This window comes from Meriones unguiculatus, chromosome 2, assembly GCF_030254825.1.
Source record: "Meriones unguiculatus strain TT.TT164.6M chromosome 2, Bangor_MerUng_6.1, whole genome shotgun sequence".
In the NCBI taxonomy this organism is placed as follows: Eukaryota; Metazoa; Chordata; class Mammalia; order Rodentia; family Muridae; genus Meriones; species Meriones unguiculatus.
This window is the reverse complement of record NC_083350.1, coordinates 125060082-125078547: the sequence shown is the minus strand read 5'-3', so window position 1 is coordinate 125078547 and position 18466 is coordinate 125060082. Positions and strand designations below refer to the sequence as shown.

At 41.9% G+C, this 18466-nt stretch overlaps 1 protein-coding gene across 5 annotated transcripts in view; it reads right to left on the bottom strand.

Moving 5' to 3' along the window:
• Ptprr (protein tyrosine phosphatase receptor type R) overlaps window positions 1-18466 on the bottom strand; it is a 279114-nt gene that overhangs the window by 15978 nt on the left and 244670 nt on the right. For all 5 annotated transcript variants that reach the window (XM_060378077.1, XM_060378078.1, XM_021656159.2 and 2 more), the window contains 4 exons: window positions 13140-13219; window positions 12513-12650; window positions 3214-3324; window positions 1695-1852 (listed from right to left, as the gene is read on the bottom strand). In XM_060378077.1, coding sequence (XP_060234060.1) covers window positions 1695-1852; window positions 3214-3324; window positions 12513-12650; window positions 13140-13219 — 487 coding nt within the window. The remainder of the gene's footprint in view (window positions 1-1694; window positions 1853-3213; window positions 3325-12512; window positions 12651-13139; window positions 13220-18466) is intronic.

Sequence of the window (18466 nt, the reverse complement as noted above, 5' to 3'; positions counted from 1 at the left end):
AGGTACTTTGTCTATCATGAATGGAAGCATATGATCCCAGGTGAAACAGTAATTTGAGGAGAGAAATGATGTAAAATAGAGTATGTGGCTTATGATAGGCAGTAGAACAGCTGAAAAGGAAGAGAAAGTTCTTTGAGTGGAAAAGCAGAAAACAACTCCAGGCAAACTAATATTGTACATCAGAAGCTGAGAAGCATGAGCTACATCCTGTATGCTTTTAAGAGCATCTAAAAGAATTTGATGGTAACTCTCCAGAAAGAAACTCACATATGCATTCCCATTTGTTCAGATATCGTCGGGGAATTCACTCATCCCCGTACTGTGTCTACAGAAGATGAGGCTAAGTACCGTTCCTCCAGGTGATGTGGAGACACCCACCAGTTTGGAACAAGGACTGTATGCCATGCAAACATTCTCAGGACTATCACTTCAGAGAAGCACATAGGCTAAGCCAGTGTGGCCCAAGGGAGAAGGATGTGTGTGGCCAATTAGTCAACTACTCCTAAACTACACGGATGAGGTCATAAGGGCCTGGACTAGGGTGGACGGACAGGAAGTGTGATTATGGGAGAAGCTTTGAAGGCAAAGCCAATCTGGTAACTGATTAGATACTGAGACTAGAATTGGAATAAGGGCCAAAGATAACTGTCAACATTGGATGCAGAGTAGAGGGAACAAAGGAGGCCTCATTCTTAGACGTAGTAATCAGAAGGGGCCTTGATTTAATAGGGGAAGTGCCTCTTTCAGTTTAGAAATTTTCACTGCTTAATGACTTTAGGTGGGAGACAGCTCCAGCCCTAAACTACGTCCATCTAGCCTTTTTTCCTCTGGCTCCAAGGGTTTAGGATAAAGCTAGCCACTGGATAATGCCACCTTTGATGACTAGACACATAGGAACTTTTAATTAGTCCACAGTTTCAAAACAGAAATAGAGTAAAATAAATCTAAAATCAAATGTTTTATTAAGTCTTAGAAAGTTAAGAAAATCAGCATCAATTAGCTTGGAAAAAAATATGGAATACATGGCCATTCATCCAAATGACTATAAATCACTTTCTTTGGTCACATGAAAAGTAAAACAAGGGGAAATGCCAGTTATGGGAAGTAAACTTCAAGCTAGACACGAGGCAGAGAACCCCATGGAACGCTGTTGCTGTCGTCTGCTTGGCCTCCATACCCTACGTGTGAACTTTGTTTTCTTTAAAAGAAATGACCACTCACTCCTTTCCCACTTCATACATTAGCTTCCATCTGGTTTTCATGAGATATCTCTGGAAATGGCTAACTGTTCCATAAAACGTGTCATAATAACAAGCGCTACCAAGACACAATCCATGCAGTATCTTAAAACAACAAAAACCCATTAATAATTAACGATATCTGCAGTTCCAACATGTATGTGACCAAAGAGACAAAAATGAACAAAAACAATTTTCAAGTCAGATGATGGAGTAAGGTTTCCTGCCCACTCAGCTGCTTATTTAGAACTTGAAATAATTTGTTTTCTGTCTGCTAAAAATGTCCCAAAAGGTCTAATGCATTTCTGTAAGCATCATTTTGACTAAGGTTCCATCATTAGGAGAGTGATCCCTCTTTAACAGATATGGAATTTACGACAAAGTTACATCCAGGAAGCTAAGCGACGATTAAAGAGCAGACAGCTGTTTTGGCAGGAGGATCAGTTCGTGCCTTACCTGCAGTGGACAACCACAGGCCCTCGGCCCTCAGAGGCAAGTCTGTCTTCTTCTACATCCAGCATGAGCTGCAGAAGGGGCTGGGCACTGTCTGGGGTCTTGTGATCAGGCCATGAAGTATACCAGTAATGCTTCACATGTTGGGTGTGACTTCCTTGCTGAAAATAGCAACAGCCACCCAATTACTTAGTCACTTGTGGAACTAAGAGGCACCACATCACAGTGCTAATTTCCTTCTTTGTCTCCCTTATTGCTGCCAGCTAACTTCTAGGTAGGGAAAAAAAAATCCAGAAGCTTTTCAAAAATACCCTTTCACCTTGACAAAGCTTTACTGTGAGTGTCCTGTTCTGACAGGGAAGTTGAGTGTTCAGCCTCAAAGAATCAAGGTCTGTATCCATCATATAGATCACATATGTATTATACACCGAGGGTATATTTATAATAAATTTTAGCAGCTAAAACTGTTGCTGTTGTTTGGAATGGGGTCTCACTATGTAGCCCTGGTTGGTCTGGAACTCACAGAGATCCCCCTGCCTCTGCCTCTGCCTCTGCCTTTCAAGTGGTGGGATTATAGGCATGTGCCACCATGGCCTGCTATAAAGGTAAAATTTTAACAGAAAGAAAGGGACATGCTGTGTTTCCTGTTCTCTAAATCTTGACAGATCATATATAGACATATTAACAAATATAAGAACATTTGCTTGATTCCTAATCAGAATAGTTCTACAGTCCTCTCAAATTGTGGTATTTAATAGCAGCGAGAAACCCTAGCAGTAAAGGAGTTCCTAGCAGTAAAGGAGTCCCTAGAAGTAAAGAGGCTACGTGGAATCCCTAGCATAAAAACACTTTGCGACAGGCTCACACGTAGCATCTCAAACCAGAGGCCAGGTGGGAGGTCTGTTTCTGACCACGCATGTGTTTATAAATAGGTTTTCAAAAAGCCTTCCTCTGCTACACTTTTGAATAAAAACCATCCTTGTAGCCCTGTCTTCACTGTCTTCCTCTTAGTTATGATTTTATCTCAGCAGTCGGCTGCTGATAAGATTGAAGTCCTTACATTGATTTATTAAAAGTGAAGATAATACCATGGCAATGCTGGTTAGCACCTGCTGCCTCATGAGTTAAGAAAGACCCCACATTTCTATGATGGAAGCTGGTCTAGGAATGTCCCTGGGAATGACTGTATCTCCACGTTTTTTAAGATCTCCTCAGCACTGCAGGCTCATCTTGTCTCCCACAGCCATGCACCCGTGCAGATTTTCTCTTCCACAGTTCTCAGGCCTCCCTTAAAGCTGTTTAGATAACGACATTAGCATAAATGTCTTAGTAGGGTCTCCTGCACAAGCCTTTTGTTAAGGGGTTTCTAAAGGTTGTCAGTGATATTTTATAAGTGAAAATTAGATGACTCTAAATGCACTGAAAAATGTTCTTCCATAGTGCCTACTTATATTCATTTAATTATTTTGTATAACCCTTATCCTCACTTACTTTGAAGACAGCAACAGCCCTCAAATCTTACCTTTAAGACAAGGTTTCGAATGGTGTAGTTATCACATTCATTTACACTGATGACCAGAACCTCAACCTTGCCGTAAATCCCTCTCTTTTCTGGCCAGTAGAGCACACATTTCTGGGGGAAAAAAACACAACAAAGCTTTGCATCTCTCTTCTTTCAATGGTCTCATTTTTTTTTCATTTACTTAGAAAGTTCAAAAACCAGCTTTATTAGCCTGTAAAGCTATGAAGACAAGGTGAGCTATATGATGCACAGAATAAACCTCAATGAAGTGTATGTTACAAGTGTTTTGTGACATTTTACTGTTAACCCCATACCAACCATAACAACAAAACAAAATTTAACTAAACACTAACAAGGATTTAAGAATTCCCTTAATAACTAACAAGTATAAGGAATCATCTCTCCCACGGTGGCTGAGCCAAGCACCATTTCCTGCTGCATCAAACCAATATGTCCAACAGGAGTTCCTGCAATGGATTAGACACTCATATAAGATTGTATCCCCTGGCACACAAGGCAGGTATAGTGACTAGTATATGCAAATATTATGTTTTCCCAGGTCTGATGATGTGACTTTTCACTTATGAGACCCATTGATATTAATGTGGAACACAATTATGACTGACATGTTTTTATAATTGATGCTCTGTGAAGGACTTAATAGGACCAATAATAATGATATTAGAAACTGGAAGCTATAACACAGCAGTTAAAGAGCAGACTTTGGACTCTGAGGACCTAGATCCAGATTTTAGTTCCACCATAAGCAGGACATTTTAATTATCAGTTTCCTCATAATTTCATATACACCAAGTATTTAGAACAAAGTAAGTACTTAAAACTGTCATTGTTACTGTGTTTTGGTTCTTTATTACATTTCATTTATATGTTCTCTGTGTATGTGTACATGTATGTGTGGGTGCACACATGCCATGGGATATATGTGGAGACCAGAGGACAACCTGCAGGAGTCAGTTCCCTCTTTCCAGTGTGTGCGTCTCAGGAATTAAACTTAGGTTAACAGGGTGGGTGGCAAGCCCTTTATCAGCCCAGTGTTCTTGCCAGCTCTTGTTGATGTTTTGGAAAAATGATTGCTTATCTATGTGTATGTTTGCGTGTGCATGTGCCTGCATGCATGTTCACTCATAGAAGCGTGGCTGCCAGTGAAGGCCAGATGAGGGTACCCACTTCCCTAGAGCTTGAGTTATAGGCAGTTGCAAGTCACCTATTGTGGGTGCTGGGCACTGAGCTCTGCCTTTCCTCTGGGAAAGCAGCAAGGGCCTTTAGCCATTGAGCCATCTCTCCAGTCCCCCTTGTTCCCATATTTTTAAGGCTTCTGAGTGATAATTCACAATATATATATACATTTATGTATAATTTCTTTCACATTTTGCCATCAGTTAGGATCCTATATACCTAGGATACTTGATTCTTCACATACCAAGTATTTTCTTCAAGAGAAGGGTGTATGAGCACTTGAAAAAACTTAAGTACCTATAAATTCAAAATACCAAACATTCATAGATTCACAGACTTAAAGGGAAGACATACACTATTTAAGAAACAGTTCTCTCGGGCGTCATCATGCCATTACTCTAACAAGTGCCAGGAAGGAAATAATGTTGTCTGGAGCAGTTTCTTTCACTCATTACATTAAACTCATATGTCTTCACAGCTTTATCCTTTTCAATGAAATGGAGATCATTCTGGTTTTGTTTACACGTCACCCAGGGTATCTGATTTCGTGTTGCCATTAAAAGCATGTGCCTGGCAAGAGGGCTTGGCTTCCTTAGCTGATGCCCTGATTTGACCCCTTGATCCCATAGGTGGCAGCAGAGAACCCTCTCTACAAAGTTAATCATCTGACCTTGGCATACCCCTACTCTACCTCCTCACCAAGGCAAATAAATTAATTAAAACAAAAAAGACCCCCATTTTTAAAGGTAAAGTGAATTGTTTCACTATCAATGTGTTGGAAAATATTTGAATTATGTGTGCGTGTGTGTGTATCCATGTGCTCAAGCTTATGCATTCATATGCAGAGAACGAAAGAGAATATCTCATGTCTTCCACTATTACTCTCTGCCTGTTTCTTTGGGTCGCTGAATCTGCAGGTAGCCTGACTGCCAGCAAGCCCCATCAATCCCCCAGTTAACATCCCTGAGATCACGGGAGCACACAGCAGGGCCAGGCTTTTTACGTGGGTGTTTGGTGTTCAAACTCAAGTGTTCCTATTTGACCAGGAAGATCTCTTGTATAGCCTCTGCTACCATCTGTAGTCAAACTAACCCAGTTTGACTAGTTGAGTAGTTTGAGTAGTTTGTTAATTCAGCTTTGTGAATTCAACTCTCCCCTGAGCCTGACACTGACTCCTAGCCAGTCCCGCTTAACAGTGGTGTTTGCCAGTGTCTTGATCCCTTTGTATTGATGCTCAAGAGCATTGCTTGCCTTTGTCCTTACTAACCCCGAACATCTGTTAGCACATAAAGAGCTGTCTGATAACTAAGCTGTATTTAGACTGATACTCCCTATGACGGCAGTTGTATTTATGGCCGAAGCACTATAGTTTATTTAAATGACACAAAATCAGCTAAATAAGGAGTATAGGAGCTAAGAAAACACCCCAGAGCAAGCTATGCTGACAGGCTGAGTACTCAGGAGCAGCCTTGAAGCAAGGTGTCTCCCTGAGCCTCTCTTACTCTGAAGCTGGCTATTAAAACTTCTTTGAGTTATCAAAAAGTAGAAATGACAAGACCCTTGCTCCAGAGAGTTTTTCTCCATTCCTGGGAGGAAGAATAGAACACAGAGGCCACAAAGTACTCCTGACAGCCACTCTTTCCACTGGATTAGCCCTGCCATCCACTCATGTCTACGATGAGTTTCAATAATAAATATAACTGCCACCATGACAGCTGTCAGTGTAAGTTCCAACATGGCTTCCCAGTGTTCACAGAATCTAAGTCGAAAGATACTTTTTATTGGATTTTTGGGCCTACCTATATTTCTATTTCTGTACATTTCTGTGCCACATAAAACTCTTTGACTAAGGAAAGGGCATAGGGGGAGAAGAGAGTGGGTGGGTGGGACTGGGAGGAGATGAGGGAGGGGGCTGCAGGGGGATACAAAGTGAATACATTGTAATAAATAAAGAAATAAAATTTTAAAAATGGAAAAAAATTATCTATTTAAATAATTAAAAAAAAAAAACCCTTTTTGAGGGGTAAGGGGCTTGAGATTATGTATCCTAGTCTACCTTCAAGTTCTTGATCCTTCAGCTTTTGAAAAGAGTGTGCCACACACCCAGCTAAACTCTTGGTGAGGAAATGAGAACGAATAAAGAAAACTATATAGTCAAATCAGGCCAAAATGAGACAACTAGAAGGTTTTTGTAAAGCTTAAAAAAAAAAAAAACCTAAATATGATTCATCACCAGTACTGTTTTACAGGCTTTTCTGTATGCTCTCCCACTTAAAAAAGAAAATGGGGAATTCTGATAATGTGGATATACATTCATAACCTGGAATCCTAGCTTCAGGACGGCACTCAAACAAAACCCAACACAGACCTCAGCCCCACTGTTAAAAAGTACACGGATTTTACCTGTGTGTAGCTGTGTGTGGCCTGTGAGTGGATGTAGACCTGGGTGGGAACGCAGAGGACAGCCTGGTGTGTTGTTACTCTAAGAGAGAGGCTGCCAACTTCGTGTGGCTATTGCGGGGCATCAAAAATGATCCAAGTGTGGTGCTGTGACGTGTTGAGTACCTCGAGCCGAAGTGAGAACATTAGGACCGAGGCTCTCAGACTTCCTTCCCCTGCCTCTGGCCTCTCAGAGGCCCAGGAAGTCCCGCAGGCTCCCTCTGAAGTGTCCTTATCTGAGTGAGGGAAGTCCTTCCAGACACTCCCTAGGACGTCAAAAGGAAGATTCACCAGTGGAAAGAAAACAAGAGCCGGCACCACACCCGAGCTCCCGAAGAACTTTTTTTGAGACTGTTATCTGTTCTTCTGCCCTATTTCATTTCCCCAAAAAAGAATTTCTCGGGCTAGCCATGGCAGCTCACTTTGGTACTCCCAGGCCTCAGAAGGCCAAGGGAAGGGAATCATGAGTCTGAGGCTAGAGTGGGCTACCTATGCGCATCCTGACTCAAAAACCTAAAACACACGAGCGAACAAAACAAAACAAAAAACAGAAGACTTACCCAAAACAAGAACCTCTCACCACAATCAATTTCTCTAACACAGCCTACAATCACCACCTCATTCTTTTTGAACCTTTCTGGTTTTTCTGAATGGTCACTTTTCATGTTGTATATTCTTGGTTTTGTACCGTGTTTATGTTCCTCTCCTTTGAATTTCTGTTAGCTAACTCCAGCAAACCCAGTTTCTGAAACTTCAGAGAGCAGAGGGGAAGTTCCTTTTGTGCGTATGATATGGCATGTTCTATACCATCTTAAATTGGAATATGTTTTTTCAAGAATTTATATCATTTAGTCAAGTGAGTTCACATCTATGAATATATCTTAATGAAAATTAGATAGTTAGAAGTGTGGATAAAAATGTCAAAGCAATTTAAACATTTATTAAAATGCAAATAAGTACACGAGTTTTGATATATCCAGACAATGGGATTCTGGTAGTTATTAAAAGTAATGTTTTGATGAATTATGACAAAGAAGATGTACATAATGTTGAAAGCATAATATTTAATGGGATATGAATACCCCATTTTTCTCTTTATGTCAATTCTAAGCCTTCCCCCATCTTGTATTAGCAGGTATCCCATTTCCATCTTTTGTCCATACAGAGCTTTAATTTTAAGTACCACCTATCTCTGGAGCTCCCCAAACTTTATACTTGAAATCTGAAGCTTGTTTTCTTCCCTCATTGTTCCCCCTTACACCCTCAATCTGGGTTTATGCCATCACCATCCTCTACCTCTCTAAATCAGACTCCATCACTCACTCACTCCTTCATCTTTCTCCATTCAATCATGACACAGCTCTGTGGCTCTCAGCTCTGGAACATGTCTTACCTCAATTCCCTCTTCTCACGACCCCGACCCTGCCTTAATTTAGTTCCTCATTATTTCTCATCTGGACTGTTGCTACGACTTTCTAACAAATCCAAACTCTAGATCCTCCACCAACTATGTTCCTAATGTACAAATTACATCAACACTCTTGGTTAAAAAGATCCTCTGTGATTCTCCACAGTCTGTATGGGGAAACCCAAAGATTTTAGTAAAGTTTTGGATACTCATTGCAATGTCACTCTTCCCACACTACTGCACTCAACAAATGGCAGCGGCATTAGCATTGGGTAGTGCTTTTCACACTCACATTCATAAATGACAGGGGTATCAGCCTTTCCCACGGTATATGGGATGAGCTCAACATTTCCTTTCTTTCTTCCCTAGATGAAGAGGGGGCTAGTGAATGACAGTCAGAGGTGCCTGAGGACTTTGCTTGACTCACTGTAAGACTGTAAACATTTTTTTTTCTTTTCTGAGACAAGGATGCACCACACAGCTCAGCAGTCCTTGACCTTAAGATTCTTCCCAAGTCCTGAGACTATAGGCATGAGTCATCCCAGTAAGCTTCAACAGGACTGTCTGTCAGTCATTCTCTCTCCCCTCCCCTCCCCTCCCCTCCCCTCCCCTCCCCTCCCCTCCCCTCCCCCTCCCTTCCCCTCCTTTCCTCACTTTCCTCTCCTCTTTTTTCTTTTCCTTTCCTCTCTTCTTGTTTCCTCCCCTCCTCTCTCTTCCTTTCCTTTCTTCTTTTTTCCTCCCCTCCCTTTCTCTCTCCTCCCCTTCTCTTTTCTTTCTTTCTTTCTTTCTTTCTTTCTTTCTTTCTTTCCTTCCTTCCTTCCTTCCTTCCTTCCTTCCTTCCTTCCTTCTCTCTCTCTCTCTCTCTCTCTCACTCTCTTTCTTTCTTTCTTTCTTTCTCTCTCTCTCTCTCTCTCTCTCTTCTTCTTTCTTTCTTTCTTTCTTTCTTTCTTTCTTTCTTTCTTTCCCCTCTTTATCTCTTCCCTTTCACCCTCCTTTCCTTTCCCTTCATTTTCTTCCTTCTTTCTTTTATTTTTTTTTCTTTTTACTCTCTAGGTCCTAGATCCCCAGAGCCTACAAAGTCTAAGCAAATACTCCAACACTGAGTACAGCCCACAGGCTCTGCCACCTGCCTGTTTTGATCCTATGGTGACAGTTACTTTCTCTAGTAATACAATAATTCATGTTAAAAGAACGTGAACACTGTTTTCAATTTTGTTTCATTTGATTCGTAATTCTCTTCCTGTTCAGATTCATTTAAAAACATGAAAGAACTCAAAATTGCCTGCAACTAGGTCTCTTTTATTATAAGAACTCATTTTTCAGCTCTAGTTTTTAATTTTTTTGTTTATTCTTATTTTGTAACTGACAATGGGATTATTAAAAGGAACATGGTGATTATTCTTTTTTTTTTTTACTTATTAGAAAGTAAACAGTTCATAAACATAAAGCGTGGGAACTTCTAAAGATATGTCCACCTCCGTATTCTTTGGAGGAAGTGATTTGTGTCTATTTTAAACAATGACACTAAGCACAATTGAGAGTTGGCTAGTGTTCAGTAACCAGCATCTTCCTGGTGCTGAGAACCCACAGTGTATTGCTTTAAAGCACACTCCTCGGTATCATTTTGATCTGCAGAACAATAGAGTTTCCTATATCATTTACATGTGTAACTTTGGGGAGCCTGGGCACGAAGGATTTTTATTTTAAGTTAACGGTGAAGGGGTGGTTAAAAACATGTGTTTCACTGTTCTGGATTATGACTGCCCACAGGAAATAAACATTTGGCATATTACACAGCAAATATATAAAGTGTTTGGCTTTTGTATCCCTTTTTATCTTCGCGTTAAAGAAGGATAAGAAGCCAAACGGTAAAAAACAAAACAAACCAACCAAGTATGCCTCTCAGTCGGGATTCACAGCCAAAGAGAAAAACAAAATCCTCAACAACAATTCAGTATGGGAATAATTTTTTTTAAGGTGTCTTAGCTTTCACGGGATCTACGCAGCTCTCCGGTGGGCGCAGTGAAGTCTAGGAATGGTAAGAATGAATTAAGCTTGAAAAGGTGCAGGGTGGAGAGAGCGCCTGAGCATCCTTAGGGGAGGAATCCTGCTGCACTTTAACCCTCAGGTCTGACCCTGAGCAGTTCTGCTAGAATGATAGCCACAGCCATGGTCTTGGGGTTAAAGAAGGGTATCCATTCACTGGGGCTTGACTTAGTCCCAGTTGCTCACAGCAGGTTTCTCTGAAATGTGTTAAGTAACTAAGATGCTTAAGGAATGCTCTCTGACTAACACCTTTAGTTCCTGCCTTCCTGCCATGAAAGGACTCAATTAGGCAAATCCTACTGGGCTTGAAGAAAGGTGGTGGTTGGATAGATATGATTGGTATACATTGTACAAATATAATATTACAAAGAACAAATAACAGGCAGTTGCGAGCTCTCCAATTGTGGGTGCTGGGAACCAAACTCTTGCCCTCTGAAAGGTTAGTGAGTGCTTTAGCCACTGAGCCATCTCTCCAGACCCCTCATCTGTGTGATTTTTGCCTTCAACTTAGGGTGATCTTCTTGTATCAGCATCCTTAGTGCTAAAATTACAGATGTGAGCCCCCATGCCTAGCTGATTTCATTTTTAATAGAAGAAGTAGTATGTATAAGGTTACAAATGTGTTCTAAGACCAATAAACATGAAAATTTATTTAGAAATTTGTTATTTTTACTATTATGCCTTGTACTCTCATGACTGTCCAGTACTTTTTTAACTTTTATTAATTACACTTTATTCACTTTGTATTCCCCCATAAATCCCTCCCTCCTCCCCTCCTAATCCCACCTTCCCTCCTCTTTCTTCACGAATGCCCCTCCCCAAGTCCACTGATAGGGGAGGTCTTCTCCTTCCTTCTGATCCTAGTCTATCAGATCTCATCAGGAGTGGCTGCATTGTCATCTTCTGTGGCCTGGTAAGGCTGCTCCCCCCCCCCACAGGGGGAGGTGATCAAAGAGCAGGCCAATCAGTTCATGTCAGAGGCAGTCCCTCTGCCCATTCTAGTATTTTATTTTTATCTCCCTGATTTGTGTTGTTTGCTTACTATTTTTAGTTACTCTGGAGTCTTTTAAAAACATTTTATTTGAGCCAGGTGTGGTGGCACACATCTGTAATCCCAGCACTCAGGAGGCAGAGGCAGGTGGATCTCTATCAATTTAAGGCTAGTCTGGTCTACAGAGAGAGTCCAGGACAGCCAAGGCTACACAGAGAAACTCTGTCTGGAAAAACCAAAAACCAAAAACCAAACCAATCAAACAAATGAACAAACAAATTATTTGTGTGCATGTGGAGGTCAGAGGAGAACCTTTGGGAATCAGTTCTCTTCCTGCACTGTGGGTTCTGGGGACAAACGCAGGCCACGAGCTTACCCAGTGAGTGTTTGTTACCACTCCCCCTGGTATTTTGTATATCTATAATGGATGTTTATATACATATACATCTATCTATCTATCTATCTATCTATCTATCTATCTATCCTCTTTCTGAAGTTTTTGTCTTTATAAAGTACAGACAATGCTGCCAACCTGGTTTTGCTGCCTATGTTGTCCCACCTGGCATTTTTTTGGTTTTAAGATCTGAGCTTTCCCAATTTTGAATAATCAATGGTTAGTTCTAAATTAAGTAAGAATGCCAGATTTAGACAAATTAATTCCCTCTCTTAATTTAGTAGATGCATTTAATTGTGTGGTTTATCTTATTTCACTCTTTTCACATCCTTTAGAGATGTTCACATTTTAACTCATGGCTCCTGCAAGCCTGGGTTTGTCTCTAATTCTTGTAGGCCACTAAAACATAAGCCATCGGTACTTCTCTGGTTTTACCCCTTTCATTAAATTTTTGAAGTTTTGAACTACGATTAGTTTTTAAAAGTTCTGCTGTGCATTCTATTTCATAGCTTACCCAGGGTTACAGCCAGGGTTACCCAGCTTACAGCCGAGGGTTCTTCAGGTTAACTCATGTTCTTACTGGGAAGTAGGTGAACAAATGAGGCACAGCATGCCACACATGTTAACTTGCCTAAAGGAAGCTTGTCACTCTTAGAGCAATACCAGTTATCATCTGCTCAAGGTATAAAGTAACCTCGACATTTGATATCTTCGTTTCCTCTTACATAAATATTTTGTAAGTACGCGGTCATCTCGTTTACGCCAACTCTCTCCTACGGCATAAGAGACATATAGAGCATCCAGAACTGGGATAAACATCATACCTCATTTTTCTCTTTGAGTTTTGTGATCATAACGATCACGGGGCTATCTTCTTGCCAAACCATTTGCCAGAAGTCATTCACCGTGTTGATCATGGGGCCCTGAGTGGCGATAAAAGCTTTCTCCTTGCCGCTGTAGCCCTAGACGGAGCAAAGAGCCAACATATCGTTATAGGTCCGTGGATTGCTGTGGACGTTCTGGGGGGCGATCTTCAGAATAATGGAGATGTGCAAGTTCAGAAGCAGCTTCCCTGATCCCAGCACCGCTAGGCATACGTGTAGCACTTCCCAGAAAACCCAGCTCTCCAGTAGGTAGAAAGGGTTGTAAAGTCCAGTCACTCCACATGGGGCCTGTGCTCAGGGACTCACAGCCAGGGAGGACTCACAGCCAGGGAGGACTCACTGTGAAACACCTGTGGCCAGTGTTGATGTGACTATAACATGAGCACTACAGACATGAAACACTGGTTTAATTTGGTTCACCAAATTAAAGCAACCTTTATTCTGAGAATGGAAGAAAGAAACAAAGCTGGGTGGGGCGGGGGATTCGTTAGGGGGAAAAAGGATAAAACCAACAACTCAAAATAGTAAGTCAACATGCCAGCTAGAGAGAGAGGTACAGTTACTTACCCTAATATAATTAGCATTAATGTAAGTGCTCAATGGGTCGCTTATATTTTTTGGTCTTAAACACACTCTGCTGAGAGGATCTAAGGAAGAAGCCAGAGAAAACACACTGAGTAGATCTAGTTTAAAAAAAAATCCTCTAGAGCAACTACAAGCAGCAAAGAGAAGTGTGTAAGTTCAGGGCTGTTAGACCAGTGCCAGTGTTTGTCTTCTGTGCACGTGTGTGTCTATCTCTTGATCTATCTGTGAGACTTGGTCCACCCATCAACCCTGATTCTGATGGAGGCCACAACATGCTTTAAGGGAGTTCTGATTCTTGACCCCTCTCTCCTTTGGACCCCTCTCTCTTTCTTTAGATTTGGAATTTACAACCCTGCTTTTCTCCTATTTCTTCAGAAAAGAATTGGACTGTTCTCTCCCATTTCTTTGTATTTCACTATTATCCCCTGATCTGGCCCTTCAGGACATAGTTCTGTCCTGGCTTCACCAGCAGTGTTCATTGACTTACTGGGATTGAAACATGTGATATTAGCATGGGTGTGAGGACAAGGCAAACGAGGGCAAAAGGAGGTTGAAAAGCACATCTTGAGTTAGCGAGTTCTCCGTCTGGCCATAAAACAACAAACAACATCCCCTGATCACTATTGGATGTCACACCCCTCCCGGTGCTTCGGAGGCCTGACGCGATTTAGCCTGTGCGTCTAAGAAAAGCTCCCTTAGGTAGCGGCTGCCACCTCTAACAGCATATTCCAAACTGAAACAGAATCTTGTTCATAGCGGGAAGGCCTTACAGCTTCGCCCAAAACACTACAGAACTTCTGTGCCTTTTTGGATGACACAAAAAAGAGCTGAACGACTGCGAAGATGGATTGTTTGAGGAGTCAGATGTAACCTGACAGAGGATGAAGAAATGGGGCTCAGCAACATGGACCTCGTTTGGGAGGAGGGAATTTCTCTGAAGGGTCATGATGGGCAAATGGTTCTGGAGAAAACTAGAGCACAGTAGGCCCTGGGAATGTGTCCGGTGGCAGCCCTCTCAGCTAGAGCCCTCACAGGACGGATCCTGTGGAGAGGCCAAATGGCTCTACCTGTTTCAAACCATGGCATTGCCCTAGTCCTTCTGGAATCATGGCATGCCCCTACATTGCCTACAGCGGTTGGGTAGGGGCGAGCTGGTTTTTATTTGCAGAAGCCATTTCCACCCAACTTTGCATTCATGCTGTATGTAACACGCATCACGCTGTCCACACTGTCAAAGGACTTTCTGCTTGACTGCCTTTTATTCCCTCCTCTCTCTTTCTGTTTCTGAACCCTTAGTAGCTGCATTTTAACGTATGTCTGTGTTTTTGCAGAACACAAAATAAGGAAACAGGAAGAGGAGCCACCGAGGTGTAAACAGCACTTGTGACCAGGTTCCATGAGTGGTAGTGTGGGGGAGGGGTCTAACTGCCGGCCTTCTTGCAGTGCCCTTGAGCTTCTTGCCTAGCATGTAACGCACCACCATCTGGCATCAGTCATCTGCTGAAGCTCACGAACCCGTGTATAGTCATGCCCCTGCCAGACGGGCAGACTTACACACCCCGTTGTGTATAAGGGCTAATCGTTTCCTCTTCTTTCTTTAGTGACAAGATTCTGTGTTCACGCTGGGGTCTGGTAAGATGCACAGTGTGTAACTCCCCCTCTTCCCATCTCTTGTGGTTAGTTGGGGTCACATGACCAGGCTGTTATTTGTAAATGAAAGTGACGTGTATGACGTCATGGTCATGGGAATCAAAGGAGAGGCGGTGATCTCCTTTTGCTGCTTTGTATTCCTTTTTTCACTGCGTGGGTCCCTGTTGGGGTGAGCAGTGTCTTGGAACGTGAGAAGACAAGCAAGGCCTTAACCTGAGACAAAGGTCTGGATGCACAACATGGCGAAGCTGCTAGATCAACCTGAAGACGCCTCTGTCTGAGGCAGATACATTTCCAACTCATTTCAGCCACTGATAGCATAGTTGTCTTTATATGTATGTGTATGTATTTCTAAGTTTTGTGTGTGTGTATGAATGAAATTTGTTTTAGTCATAAGTCAGTTCTATGTAGCTGTTTTTTTCACATTTCTAGAATTTGTGAATACTTAGAAAATAAAGGCTTAGGTCAAAGTCCTCATGTCCAATAAGAACCAAGTTATATAAAGAAAAAAAATTAGCAATTTAAGAACTATGTCTTTCAGTTTAGAGGAATATCTAAGCTCCAAGGATCTATGGCTTGACTACTTAGATACCCGCTGTGATTGCAACAGCCTGGACAGCCCCAAATTGCATTGTACTGAATGTTCCTCTTCTGTCCAGCCTTAAACACACAGTCTACTCACTCTAATGTCTATATTTGGAAAAAAAATGTCTTTAGTTTTTATATGTAGCCACCAATCATGTGAAGTCATCAGCCACATGCAGACACCGAATCCTTGACAAGTGTCTGGTGGGAGCTGAGGACTTAGAATCTTAATTTCATGTTCTACATCAGGAGGTACTTTGCTGTGAGTGGCTAGCGGGTGGCTCTTCCAGATAGTGCAGACCTGCAGGGTGGCTTCCGAGCTCCACGTGGTGGACTACAGCAGTCTTTAATTGTCTTTGCCCATGGCCTCACTGCCAGCTACATCCCTGTCTACCCCATCTGATGTGGCTCCAGCATCAAAGACGCTGTCTTGCAGATTTTAGGCATTTGAACACACTCCTCTTTTATACAAGAGTTTCTCACGTCTCAGGGCTCAGCACTGCAAACACACCTTTCAGAAGTCCTGGCCTTTCTGGGGAAAATGAAGCATCCACTTTTTGCCCTGGTTTCCCTGACTTTTATTTCAGTGTTTGTTACTTTGTGTTCTAAGTGCTTATGTTTCTGCCTGCCCTCAACAGGTTGTGGTGAGACCCTGGAGGGCAGGGACCATGTTTGGTTTACATCTACGGCCTTTATAATTTCCACTTGATGTGTTGTTCATGAAGAGTCTAATTCTTGAATTAATTTCTGCGGTGAATAGTTCAAATGCTGCTTTTGCTTTTTTTTTTTTTTTTAGATTTTTTTTTTCTTAGCAACCGAGACAAGAAAGAATGTGCTTGTCTTAATGTCTGTTGGTTACTTGAGATTTGCACAGATGCCTCAAGCTACTCCAGCTTGAAAAGCCCCACCCACCCCACCCCCACACTCTCCTTAAGCTTTGTGTCTATGGATCATATGAGTTAAAGGGGATTTACTTTGTAAACTTCTCAGAAATGGTTCTCCATCAAGCTAAATGATATTTATGAAAAAATTAGCAATTTATAGTAATTTTCATATATTTAGAGGTTCAAGTACTTGTTATTTTTAAAGAGGTACAACATATGATTATGCTGGGAAAAGGAGTTTTCCAGCGTAATCTTTTTTCTTTCCCGTTCCTTCCTAGCCTTCTTCCGTGTTTCTTTTCTTTTTTTTTTTCTTATTTTTTTTTGATTGTTACAACTTATTCGCTTTGTATCCCAGCTGTAGCCCCCTCTCTCATCCCCTCCCAATCCCACCCTTTCCTTCTTGTTCTCCTCCTACATCTCTCTTGGAGTCCACTGATAGGGGAGGTCCTCCTCCCCTTCCATCTGATCCTAGCCTATCAGGTCTCCTCAGGACTGGCTGCACTGTCCTCCTCTGTGGCCTGGTAAGGCTGCTCCCCACCCCCCTCAGGGGGAGGTGATCAAAGAGCCAGCCACTGAGTTCATGTCAGAGACAGTCCCTGTTCCCTTTACTAGGGAATCCACTCGGGACACGGAGCTGCCATGGGCTACATCTATGTAGGGGTTCTAGGTTATCTCCATGCATGCTCCTTGGTTGGAATATTTGTCTCAGAAAAGACCCCTGGGCCCAGATTTTTTGGATCTGTTGCTCTCCTTGTGGAGCTCATGTTTCTTCCAGGTCTTTCTATCTTTCCCTTCTTTCATAAGATTCCCTGCACTCTGCCCAAAGTTTGGCTATGAGTCTCAGCATCTACTTTAATACCCTGCTAGATAGAGTCTTTCAGAAGTCCTCTGTGGTAGGCTCCTTTGCTGTTCCCTGTTTTCTCACTCTTCTGATTTCTATCCTATTTGATTTCTGAGCGAGGATTAATGGGGTACAGAGCTAAAAAGAGAATTCTCAGTAGAGGAATACAGAATGGCAGAGAAACACTTAAAGAAATGCTTAACATCCTTAGTTATCATGGAAATGCAAATCAAAACGATCCTGAGATTTTACCTTACACTCATCAGAATGGCTAAGATCAAAAACTGACGTGACAACACATGCTGCAGAGGATGTGGAGAAAGGGGAACCCTCATCCATTGCTGGTGGGAATGTAAACTTGTACAACCACTTTGGAAATCAATCTGGCACTTTCTCAGAAAATTAGAAATAGTGCTTCCTCAATATTCAGCTATACCACTCCTAGGCATATATCAAAAATATGCTCAGCTGTACAACAGGGACATTTGCTCAGCCATGTTCATAGCAGCTTTATTTGTAATAGTCAGAATCTGGAAATAACCCAGATATCCCTCAATGGAGGAATGGATACAGAAATTGTGGTACATTTACACAATGGAATACTACTCAGCAATTAAAAACAAGGAACTGATGAAATTTGCAGGTAAATGGTGGGATCTAGAAAAGCTCATCCTGAGTGAGGTATCCCAGAAGTAGAAAGACACACATGGTATATACTCCCTTATAAGTGGTTATTAGACATATAATATAGGATAAACACACTAAAATCGTCCTTGTTTTTTATGTCCTCCTTCTGTATCTCTGTCCTTCTTTCCTGTCCTTTTCTTTTTTTCCTCAGCATTATTGGACATAAGCAAAAATTTCTTGCACCAAGTCTGTATTTATGAAAATTTCCTACCCTGGTCTCACTAAAATACCACTGCTATCTTGACTTTTCTCTTTGCCAGACAAAACAAAACTTGATCAGTATTTTAACTGACACAAGAACATACTTCATCAAAGATGACTATATACTTAAGATTTTCCTTCCAGGCAGAAACACAGCTGAGGCTCAAGGGAAAAAAATGGGAAGATGGGGAAGCATATATTCCCATGTATCTTGAGCAAAGCCAAGGGGTGGGTTTTCATAGGTGAATTCAAGATAGGTGGAAGTTGGAGGCAGGGCTGGTTACATAGTCAAGGTGCTCATGGCCTATCTTTGACTTCACTGCAAAAGAGAGAGGACTTGGGACCGCATTGTCCAACATGACAGGTACCAGCCACCTGAGGCTAACCAGATATAGATAAAATGTTCAGTACGGTCCTATGTTGCATTAGTGGTACTGCAAGTGCTCAACTGTCATATTGGC